This window comes from Penicillium diatomitis (genome assembly GCF_028827545.1).
Source record: "Penicillium diatomitis strain IBT 30728 chromosome Unknown utg000006l_segment0_segment0, whole genome shotgun sequence".
In the NCBI taxonomy this organism is placed as follows: domain Eukaryota; kingdom Fungi; phylum Ascomycota; class Eurotiomycetes; order Eurotiales; family Aspergillaceae; genus Penicillium; species Penicillium diatomitis.
In genome coordinates, this window is record NW_026623178.1 from 216,407 (window position 1) to 228,070 (window position 11,664).

The 11,664-nt window shown below is 51.6% G+C and overlaps 4 protein-coding genes across 4 annotated transcripts; 3 read left to right on the forward strand and 1 right to left on the reverse strand.

The window, feature by feature from the left end:
* Positions 1 to 2,393: 2,393 nt before the first annotated feature.
* Positions 2,394 to 3,686, forward strand: N7539_005752 (putative C2H2 transcription factor; the record flags this gene model as incomplete). The annotated part of the gene is made up of 1 exon (XM_056935354.1): positions 2,394 to 3,686. The coding sequence occupies one exon, from the start codon at positions 2,394 to 2,396 to the stop codon at positions 3,684 to 3,686; it is 1,293 nt and encodes a 430-aa protein (XP_056789226.1).
* A 2,468-nt stretch (positions 3,687 to 6,154) lies between these two features.
* On the forward strand, positions 6,155 to 6,385 carry N7539_005753 (uncharacterized protein; the record flags this gene model as incomplete). The annotated part of the gene is made up of 1 exon (XM_056935355.1): positions 6,155 to 6,385. One exon carries the CDS (start codon positions 6,155 to 6,157, stop codon positions 6,383 to 6,385), a length of 231 nt encoding a protein of 76 aa, XP_056789227.1.
* Positions 6,386 to 7,078: 693 nt separating this feature from the next.
* Positions 7,079 to 8,914, reverse strand: N7539_005754 (uncharacterized protein; the record flags this gene model as incomplete). Its single annotated transcript, XM_056935356.1, has 4 exons — positions 7,079 to 7,196; positions 7,276 to 7,473; positions 7,558 to 7,855; positions 7,924 to 8,914. The coding sequence occupies 4 exons, from the start codon at positions 8,912 to 8,914 to the stop codon at positions 7,079 to 7,081; spliced, it is 1,605 nt and encodes a 534-aa protein (XP_056789228.1).
* A 2,525-nt stretch (positions 8,915 to 11,439) lies between these two features.
* Positions 11,440 to 11,664, forward strand: N7539_005755 (uncharacterized protein; the record flags this gene model as incomplete). The annotated part of the gene is made up of 1 exon (XM_056935357.1): positions 11,440 to 11,664. The coding sequence occupies one exon, from the start codon at positions 11,440 to 11,442 to the stop codon at positions 11,662 to 11,664; it is 225 nt and encodes a 74-aa protein (XP_056789229.1).

Genomic DNA, 11,664 nt, shown 5'->3' on the forward strand with positions numbered 1-11,664 from the left:
ATGGATGGGATTATGGGTCTACGGATTGTCTCCTTAGTCGACTGACTCGAACTTCCGTGACCGTCACCTCTAATTCGAATACGGATACGGTAGGCTTACAGTTCTGTACAATTACTGATGATGGGACGTGTATGTAACATAGCCGTCCATACAAGGTGACCTCAGTCAATATCAAGATTGAGTGCAGGCCTATGTACCCGTATCAAGGTATAGCTCTTAGTCATACACTTATACACTAGGTATACTTAGTATACTGTACTCAATACTGTACTCAATACTGTACTTGAACTGTCTTGATTCACCCCACTGCCAGGGCCATACCGTTTTCCCAAATCATCCGACTATCCGCGGGCGCCGTCCGGGGCGTGGCTCGGGGTGCCCGTGCCCTAATACAATGATGAATAATAATAACATCAATTTCGTTGAATGGATGGACGGCTAAAGACCGAGCCTAGCGTGCCGGTGGATTTCGGGCTCATCGCGTATGGAACCAGCATCCTCACCAGGTATCCAATCATGAGGGACTCATCATGATCGGGGAGACTCAACCACGCCTGACTCTTATGCACCAGCAGCTTTTAAAGTTCACAAGTCACCATCACGACGAAAGACGGTCGTGCTGCTCAGACATGTACCCACCTCATGTACAGCAAGTACTGTACGTTACTGTACTTCGCGCCCGGGTCACGGCATCGATGGTTCACCGAGTTCAGTGCTAGCACAGGCTCACTGTGTACTTCTGCACCATGTCCCGTCCAGTATATCCACTGTCTCACTTTTGAGCTCGGGAGATGAAAGTGGCATATTGGGGTACTCTAGATGCGGACAAGTAGAGTGCAAATACTTGCAATCTGTGGCCAATCTTCAACCTTATATGGAACAAGTTCACAGGGAAGTAGCCTGTGGCGATCTATCCTCTCTCTCTCTCTCTCTCTCTCACTTTCAACGGACAGACAATGACAATCGCCCAGGACAACCGTCCACTGCTTCTGCTCAGCCTTAATTAAGATCCAATAGGCGTTTTGCCCTCTAGCAGAGAGCCTCCTCTTCCGTTGATCATCACGTGGGGCCACAGCCCACTATCGATCAAATGAGAAGAACAGAACCTAATTCAACGCGATTCACCCTCTCCCGATCATGTCCCCGAGCGCCTGCCAATGATGCCTTGTCGTCCGACCTGTCAGCCTCATCAAGGTCTGAATCATTCCAAGTCGGCCGTCTGACTGATTGGACATTTGGCATTCAGGTGCTGAGCCTGCCTAGACCCCAACCTACGTGGATCGTGGGAGCCATGGGGGCGGGAACGTGACAAAGACACACGCATATGTACCTGTAATGGTCTTCTTTGTCGAGCCGATAATGTCCTGACCGTAAGAGGATGCTGGTTAGAGACCCTGGTTGTCATGCACCCGACGGACTTCGGTCTTGGTTTAGTGTTGGTCCCATTCTTTTTTTTTCCCTTTTACCCTACAAAAAATATCATGAATCCCTGGCCTGCATCCTGGTCTCGTTGATTATCTTTTCCTCGCAAATCAACGTCCCGGTCGCGGAGCGACTCTCCCTCTCTCTCGTGCTTGTTGTGACGATTCGCTTGATTCCCTCAATATCGGGTCGGGCAATCCTCAATTCCATTTCCTCTTCAGGCTTTTATCCATCTTGATTTTGATTTTACTGTATGGTTATTATTTATTTTTATTTTTTTTTTTTTGGATGGGGAGCCCGATACACTTCATCTACCAGGCCAGGCCGTCTTGGAGGGCATCCTTGTCTATTTCTATTCTTAAGTTCCTCGCTGGTCCTGTCTTCTCGATTTTAAGCCACTTTGCCCGCAGATCATCCTAAACAGATCCGACTTAGTCTGTTCTCCTTCAGGACGCCCAACTGGGAAATTGTTGCGACAGGAGTCTTTGCCTCGGCTTCCTCCAAAGTATATAGACGCGACACTTGACACTCGACTCACCCACAAGCACACTGACTGTTTTCCATCAATGCGGTCTCCTGCATCTCATGGCATCTTCATGATCTTCCACATTTGCACCTGTCGCAAAGATTCCACCGGTGACTGACTACCTAAATTTCGACCATCGATCTTTCACTTGGAGAACCTGCCGCCGGACTTTTACCTGACATCGATCCTTTCCGTCGCAAACTTCAGCTTCCACGTTGTCTGGTTTCTGGAACTTGACTAAAATTCCAATTACCGTGCTGGAGTGAGGTGATCAACACCTCGTGCAATAATCTCCTTAGACGACCTCTTCCAGATCATCATCGCGCAGGGCAAGCCGAGCTTGTCCATCGACTGGAGCTCATTTTGAAACTTGGCACAATCTTACACCCAACATTTCCGACTCGTTGAGTTGCAGCCTGGCAGCACCTCTCGTCCTCCAGCTTCAATGCGCGCCAGGTATTCTCCCACATCTTTCCCGCTAGACTATAACAGAGAGAGCCGCGCCTCCTCCGGTCTCGTTGACAAGGCCCAGTCGGTTCATTGCGAGATCCTTCCTTCCACCAGCAGTGCTTCCCAACAAGCCTTCACTATGGATTTTTCACACTGGAAAGGAGAGGTAGAGGGCGTCGTCACCTTCAACAGCGTCGAACTGGCCTCATTAGAGTCGTGTCCGCGTACTACTGGACCAAGCTTAGCATCCACAGCGGCAGGCTTGTCCGGACTAGCCATCAATGCTCAGAGCTCAGTACCATACTCCCAACCAACACAGGACACGGTCACCTTCATCGCACCAGAGAGTCAGTTATCAGACCGAGAGTCAATCACCAGTGATCCCGGACAGTCTCTGTATTCGTTCTCCGGCACCTCTGCTGATGTTGCACTCGCTCCCGCGACAACCTCGTCTTTCCACATGGATCCCTACAATTATACCTCCAGATGCTCACAAGCTGCAATGCATGCGCCATTCCAGAGTGCGTCTGGCGGCTACACCCCTCAACAGATCAACAAATGGTGCATGGAGAGTGAGCCCGGCAGTAGTAGCGTGTATCAATCAACTGCCTCATACCCAGCCATGAACCCTCTCGCCGTGCCGACCACCGGGCTGATTTCTACTTGTTATCCTGCCTTTGACGAGGATTTGCTGAACGAGTCTGCGTGGTCTTCTGTGGCGCCCACGCACCTCTCTCTGGGACCCGGCGTTGCCGAAACCACTCCGACTTGCTCCATCCCCAACGCCAGTGCTCCCATCGAGTACGGTACGTCTTCGACTGGCCCAGCACCCAACCAGGCCTTTCTTTCCCCTACTCTCGAGCCCTTCTCCAACCTCAGTACCTCTCCAGCCACCACGATACTCTCCGAATTTGAGCCGTCATCATCCTGTCATCGACCATCCTCCCCTCCCTCCAACTCGGCCGATCTCTCTCTCTACGGAATCCCCGCGGGAGAAGGGGTTTGGCGATGCGCTCACCCGGGATGCACTTCACATGCGCTATTCCGCCGGGGCTGCGATCTTCGCAAACACTTCAACAGGCATCGCAAGCACCTCTTCTGTCGACATGAAGGATGTCCACAATCTACCCAGGGTGGCTTCTCCAGTAAAAAGGACCGAGCTCGTCATGAAGCCAAGCACAATCCGGGGGTGATTTGTGAATGGGAGGGCTGTGAGCGAGTCTTCAGCCGGGTGGACAATATGAAAGATCACGTGCGACGTATTCACCGTCGCAAGGGGAGTCAATAACCCATGGCAGTTGGGTGGCCAAAAGGTCTTTTTTTCGGTTTTCGATTTCGATTTTCGAGTCATACACGAGATAACGAGATACCTCGGATTGGAGAGGTCGAGAACTTGATCTCTGACCCCTGGGCACGAATACCGTTTGCATAGACTCATTCGCGCGTCTTTTTCTCTCTCTCTCTCTCTCTCTCTCTCTCTCTCTCTCTCTAGCCCGCGCCCGGCGCTGGAACCAGACTATTGGGCGAATTTTGATCTGGCTATCATATCGACCAGCCAGGATATGGGCATGAATGCGGAGCAAAGGAGTTTTGACTTGATTCACCACCTTCTTAGAAAAGGTGGATGGCATCTCATTCACTCTTAACGACCATGATACCTCTTCTCCACTATACAGTATACACTGAACCAGAATACAATTCATGTACTTAGTTTTTTTCTCTCTTCCACCGGTTTCTATCAATCGACTGAAAGTTCTGAAAGCACAAATTGAGTAGTACCGTGCACCTCGTTGAAGGTCCCCCGTGTATCAGGAACCGGAAAACATATCAAAGCACACGCTCGCCCTTAATTTGGCCTGGATTCATTATACAAGGAAAAGAGCAGGGCATGGGCTCCAGTGTACAGTGTACAGTGTACAGTACCATGATGTCAAGGTGAGTTTCATCAGCCACGTAGACGACATGCACCACCCACGCATTCTCTCATCGAGGCAACCACCAGGCAAATCAGACAGCTTAATCCGTGAGCAATCCCGATACTATCCCACGCACTCTATCCAGCTGGAGATGACCACAAAGTCGCGCCCCAACACAATCACACCATGTCCATGTCCATGTCCACACCCCTCACTATACCACTCTCCCATGAAGTCAGCCACGTCCCGAGTCGACGCCCGATTCGGACCCCGAGTCCCAGGGGCCTTCCTTTCCGCATGCGGGACCGAACGAGGCAAGTCTTCGCTGCAGATCTTCAAGCCGATCTGTAGCGCGCCTGGACTCCCACTTGTCCCCCCTCCCCCTCCCCTTCCTCCCGACCAAACCCAAAAAAAAAAAAAAAAAAAAAAAAAAAAGGACAGGAATTTATTTCCACAGCGGCAAAGTCCGGGGCAAGGCCTGAGGCTGTACCTTTTGGACGATTGAGGAAATAGATGGTCGAATACACACATCACATCATCGCATATGCATGCATTTGCTGCATGATTGCCATACCCGGATCTATTTTTGTCTTTGGATCTTACCAATCGTCGTTCTTGACCCTGATGTTGGTTCCAACATTTTCTTATTCATGAGCTGTTTGGAGAGCTACAATTCGTAGTTGTAGGGTTTCGGTGGGGGAAAGATGGGATCTGTGGATTTGGAGGGGAATATACTCGTAGACTCAAGACTCAGTATATACATACTGCACTTGGATTATCGACTGTGACCAAATACACAGATTTTCAAATGGTAACAATTTCGGGGTCGGTCAATATTATCCGCAATATGTACCTACCAACTGGCAACTACCACCCAGTGACCCCCAGCACCATCCACAGCCCCTGAGGCAACTAGTCCTATACTACCTGCGCTCAATCACACGAGGTGATCACTCTCAAACTCTCAATATCAATATCAATACCGATACAATCAATCCCCTAATAACAGGATCCATCTATACAATCACGTCCTTCTCAGAGGATCACCTTCCCAAACAGGCAGACGAGAACTGGAACAGACCTTGCTTCAAGCGCTGTGCTCTATTAAGGTTGACGTGTCTCAGATCACCTCGCAGCACCAATGAGATCAGAAATTGGCTATCATTCCAAATGAGTCAGAATGACTCTCGCTTGGTGCATACTGGGCTTGTATTTTGATTTCTGTTGTTATTTTTTGATCTTATTTTTTGATCTTATTTTTTTCCTCCCCCCCCCCCCCCCCCCCCCGCCCAGAATAGCATTGTTCATATGAAAAAGTGCAACGTTGATGCAGAGCCATCAAGCCCGGACGGAAAACGGGATTCATGTCCATACTGTAAGTCCGCAGACCTCCAAATTTGAGCGCATAAGCAAAGTCGTTCCGGTACCTACCCAGACTCCATAGATAGATGCCACCAGGCGTCCAGACCACGGGCTTTACATGTAAAAAAAAAAAGACACCACTGAGGTAGAACCTCCCGGATCCAAGAAAACGGGAATCCATTCGGAAAATTGCTCCCGCCAACATTCTCGTACTGACTCAAAGACTCAGGAAGCCATTTTCTCTACCCATGTCTCCGAGTGTACAAACTATACATACTCGCCGCCACATCAGTATAAACCTGGGTCTTCGATGGAGACGCATACATGAGAGTTGAAGGGATCCCATCTACCCCGGCGGCGAGAGCAGTCAAGCATGGGATGAGGATCCCTCTGTTTCTGATATGTCCATTCGATGATGGTCTATCGAGGAAATGACCTTTGCTCGCTGACCTGGCCTACCGGGCTTAGGTGATGGATCATGGATCATGGCGTCATGGGTGGTCGCCGAGCTATGGTCACTACGGAAAACGAGGGGAAGCAGACGAGAGGTTCGTGCGAACGGGATACTCTCAATCTGAAGGACCGCTCTTCACGGGCCTGCATCGGAATAAACCAAGTGCCCATGTCCTTTGGTCTTCAGTGCGGTGATGTGATGAAGATGACTGGCAGTCTCCTTTGGAATGTGCTGGCCATGCGCTGTAAGGGGTAAGGGCAGAGGCTACAGTGAACCGCACAAGCACGGCGTTCCGAAGGAGGGGGAACTCGGTAGGAAGGCCCAAAGTGAGAAGAGAGCCTACCGCTAGATGGTCAGATAGGCAATTCTAACGGCAAGTAACGAGTGTACTTTCATGAGAGAGAGATGGAGTGGCACACGATAGACAAGGTAAGGTCAAATCAAATCAAAAGTATGCGCTATTGCGAGACGCTCAATGCAGATAGTAATGACATGAAATGTAACGAATGGCCAATTGTATCATCATGCTTCTAACAAGGTAGCTCAGCGTGTGGTATCATCAAAATCCAAGACAGGGACGAGAATGAAAAAAAGTCAGAAGAAAAGACGAAAAAAAAAAAAGAAAGAGAGCAATGAACTGGCCCCGCTAGCAAAAATCGAATCCTAACAGCATACATCAAAGTTTCGAAGTTTTCGCAAATCCACCTAGCTCAAAGGGAAGAATGCAGAGACCGGAAATTCATAGAGCACATGACATTGGGGATTTTGGACGGGGGAGCTAGGTTGTTTCCCAGCCCGACCAGAGAGACGAGTGACGCATTCCGTAGACACGGAGACTATCATGGAGTTTGTTCTGGTGAATTCGTCACGTGTCGAGGTGTCAGATGCATGTAAGAAATGAAGATCATGGTGACGGGACCAAGAAGGGTTTACCCGGAATCGGTGATATCAAGCAAAGTTTGATCTCCGCCGACGCCCGCGAGTACTTCCAATCGGACGTTGGGCCAGTACTTGTCGCAAAACCGGGTCGTCTTTGTTCTTATCGACATGATGCACGCGAACATGTCTGTCCAGACCACTTTGTTTAGTATTTTGCATCACTCAAAATTCTTTTTACATAGTTGAGAAATAACAGATGGACTCACCGTTGAAGATTATCCGGCCGAGGGTACTTGTGTTGCTGATCAGGACAAAATGGACACACATAGCCGGGAGAGTTGTGCACAAGCCCATGTCTCATCATCTCGTTCTTGCGTTTGAATCCCTTCCCGCCGAACCCACGAGGGCACCCTTCTACAGGACAGAAGTGGGGTCGATCTTGCGAGTGCACATTGGCGTGGGAACTGCAAGTTGCAACAAATGAATTTGGGTTTAGTCAGGACACGGTCATCAACTGTAACGCTTATCACAACGGCTTGCAAACTGACTTGAGTAAATATTGCGTTTGAAAGGGAGCGGCAGTACAGCCGAGATGGGTGCACCTGTAGCCCCCTGGAGCGCCGGTTCCATTCTGCGACACCGTGGAAGCTAGAGAGGCCCGTTCGGTCGATCCGGGAGAAGCGACGATCGGTTCCGTCGGGGTTGGATAGCTCGTCAAAGGGCTATGTGCTGCCATGGGAGAGGTTTCAAAGGGAGTCGCAGGGTTGTTCGGTGTCTCCACGCTCGAGTGGGCGGCAGGTGACGGGCCCGAGGGAGGGGGAGACCACGCCAGAGGGCAGACGTGGGCTGCGAGGCAGGGGAAGGATGATTGGAGACATCTTTGAGACTGATCGGAGACAGATGTGAGTACGGACTGGGGGGTATAGACGAAGCAAAGAAATGGCGGACATGAGATCTGTCATGTGGAGAATCGGTCGAGGTGGCGGAATTGGGACAAGACGAGTAAGTAATTTTGAGCCTAGCGGATGAGAACTCGGCGTGTGATAGATTCTCCAGCGCTGATTCTATGGATGGTAGAATCTTACCCTGGGCATTGCAACTAGCGGAGTCGGGTGATGTGCCTGCGGCTGAGGATGGCGGAGATAAGGATTGGATCGAGGGTAGAGAGATCGGGGCGGCCCGCCCGGACGGCTCGCTTGATAAATGCGCCGAGGTTTGCATATGAGGGAATTCTGTGATGGATTGGAGACGGGGACGCTGTGGGGGTGAAACGACGTCGTATTTGATCTTTGAAGGCGACGCGATAGGTGGTAAGATCGTGGCAGGAGGGTTTGTCGGTGGTGATAATGATAATGGACGATCTGATTTTTGGGACACCAATGGCGGCGGTGGTGGAGGAGGAGGAGGTGGTGGTGGTAATGGTGCCGGTCTTTCGTGTTTCGGCGTTGAGGCGAGTCTCCCTGGCTCCTCCACATCTATCATCCGATCATTGTCACTCCAATCTGTTGATCGCGCCGAGACTTGGGCCTCGTATTGAGATCGTGTTGTGTCTGCGGGCTGTTGTCCCGATCGCCCCCAGTCATCCCATGACAGCCCCGGGGCCTCCCGCTTCGGTAGCGGCCAGCTCGTGGGGTCACGAAGCCCAGCCGCGACTTCCGGGTGATCTGGCCCTAGATGCCTCATCAGCACCGAGTCGCCAAGATGGGTTTGAATCTGCGTTTCGGGCAGGTGCGGCTTACGGGAACGGTCGACCGCTCCGTGAGCATTCGCGACATGCGATGCGAGATCCCGCTTGTCGTCGGCCTTGACAAAGGGTGGATCTGGTTCGACATAGTCATATGTGGGCTTGACTACTTCGAGTGGCGGTGACCGCCGCCCGGCTTCCGAGTCAAAGTTTTCGAACATGATCGCGGTGCGCCACCAGAATCCAGCTAGACCATCCAGTCACCCTCTCTCTCTCTCTTCTCTCGCACAGCTGGGACAAAGATGCCACACGGGGTGGGGGGGGGGAAGGGCAGGGCGGACTGCAACGGCTGCGTTGCGATGTTGGAAGCCCGATTGACCGTCATAGACTCCATGCGCGGAGTGCAATGTCAAGGCGACAATGGCAAGTGTGCCAGCAACCGGAGGACTAGATGACCAATCGAGATATATCAGTAAAGACCCGACTCACTTGAGTTCCACAGGCGCAATGGCACCGATCTGGCTCTGTACTTGCACGGCAGTGTTGCCCAGCGCCAGACCTGCACATATATAGACATTCTACGCGCGTCGCACACGTCACACACACCAGGAAAGAAAAAAGTTCGCCGCGATGAGGCTCCGCGCGGACTCGGGATCTAAACTGAGCAGGGAACGATGAGGAGCTCCACCCCAACTCGGACGCTCTGCGACCCAGGTTAAGTGCCCACGAACCTTGCCCCTCAGGTGGTGAGACGAGGCACCGAAGGATCTTCGTGATACACAGTAACCCGGATCAGGTTGGTCTCGGTGACCGACAGATGCGTAGCCATGGATGGAGAGGGTGCCGCCGGTGCAGGTGGAAATTGACAGTAGGAGCCGGGAACTTGGTGCAGGCAGCAGCACCGTGCTGCGCCGGGGCAGGGTATCAAAGCGCTTGAAAAGAAACTTACCCGGAGAACCGGTTGACAGCTGGGCGGAAGCCAGAAAGAGGGGGGCCGGCAACACGAGGAACGGCGTCGAGCACGGATGATGAATAAAATGGATCACGGACGGATTTCGCGGGGATGATTGGGGGCGGAATGAGGCTCAGCGGAACCGCCCATTCACCAACGCCATTTGCGTGAGATCACTGGTGAAGAGGGGAGGAAACCACAGTGTGGACGAGAAAGGCGGTCGGACCAAAAAGGCAGACGAGCAAAAAGGGCGCGAGAGAGAGAGAAAGAGAGAGAGAGAGGGGAGAGAGAGAGGAGAAAGAGAGAGAGAGGAGAGAGAGAGAGGGAAGAAGAGGGGAAACCAAACAGGAGAATTTGTCGAAAAACACAAAAAAAAGAGTCTCTCTTTCGATATCTGTTTTTCCACGTGCAACGGAGTCTTGCGGGCAGGCCAGAATTCGGTTGTAATGCTCTTGCCCAGGTCTCGTTCGGTGCAGGAAAGAGGTGAAGTGAAGGTACCAGGGTGACAGTAGTCGGAGTCACTTGGTTTGGTACAATCACGAGCCTAATGTGATGAGACAACAGACACTGCAAAATAAGAAAGGGTCGAGGCCGGCGGGATAAGAGCTTAGGAAGAGGGAAAGGTAGAGAAAGAGGGAGGGAGAGAGAGAGGAGAGAGAGAGAGAGAAGCGTGTTGTTCGAGCTAGCGAGGCTGGTCAGCAATGGGAGGAGGAAGAAGAAGAGGAGGAGGAGTAGGAGAAGTCGAGTTGCGGAGGGAATGGGATGATGAAATTGTGGAATTATGGGATTCTGGGACTCTCTTCATCCTCCAGTTCTGCTCCAGGATTTCGAGGTGTTGTTGGAGAAGGGCCTGGACAACGCAACCCGTATAACGAACCAGGCCCTCAATTTTATTATGATGCTTGACTTATTCTTTTTTTTTTTTTGGGTTGGGGGAAGATGTTTTCGGAGTTTCGGAGTTTTGAGGGACACCAGGAGGAGAGGCTGGGGTCTTTTTTTACGGCTGATTATGACTTCTATGTTGTTTGTAGTTTCTTCCTCTCTCTCTCTCTCACTCCCTCTCCTTCTCTCACTTTCTCTTATAAGAAGAGGCTGAGGATAATGCTAGTTGATGGTTCATTCTACTACAGTACTAGGAGGTAGGTTTTTCAGAGAGCGATTGGAGACCTGTCATTTGTTGCATGACTCCATTTCGGATGACTTTGTAACCTACGCTTCAATGGAAGTGGACTGATTTTCATCCTCGCTCCATGGCCTCTGCCACGGGGTCTGCGTGGCAGATTGAAGGTGGCCCGTGACTGGCCAAACCCAAATTGGAGCACGCCCCAAGACAAGAGCCGCCTTTTTCTTTCTGTTTGGACCAGTGGCCACGAGGCTGTGGATGGAACTGAATGTGGGAGGGTGGGTTTGCCTTGGGTTCACGATGTGGAGGGAGGAGGGGGTAGGGGAGGTTTCAGCGACTCCTCACTTCCTCAGGAGTCATGAAGGAAACCAAGTGGGATGGATGGCTAGAGAGTGTTAGAGAGACAGCAGTAGTGTGCAAGAGAGAGGGTTCCTGGATCCTTTTTTTTTTCTTTCTGGCTAGGCAGTGGATAACGGGAGACTATTCCCAAAGGGCCCAGAAGCCTCATTCCCGTCCACCTGCAGACTCGAAACCGGGTGTCCCCAAAAGGTGCAAGTTCCAAACCTTCGCGCTGGTCTCCCAGAGTGGGTCGGCCTCGGTGGGGCGCACTCTTGGGCACGGGCCGACAAGAACAACAATGCGGCTTGTGCAGGACATGTCACTCAGAGTCCATGAAAGGTTGCGCAACTTCTGAGCTTCCTCCTTCCACCCACACCAAGGAGACCCTGTTTACCACCATGGTCCACGGAGAGAATCTGCTGGCAGATGGCAAATTAAACTCTCGCAAGACTCGCATAGTCCTGGGCCTGGGCGTGACGCTGGCTCCGAGCGCAAAAGGCGCATGGACCAGGGAAAGCCGCACCTCTGTTTCTGCAGGTCGGAAGGAGAGCCCTTAG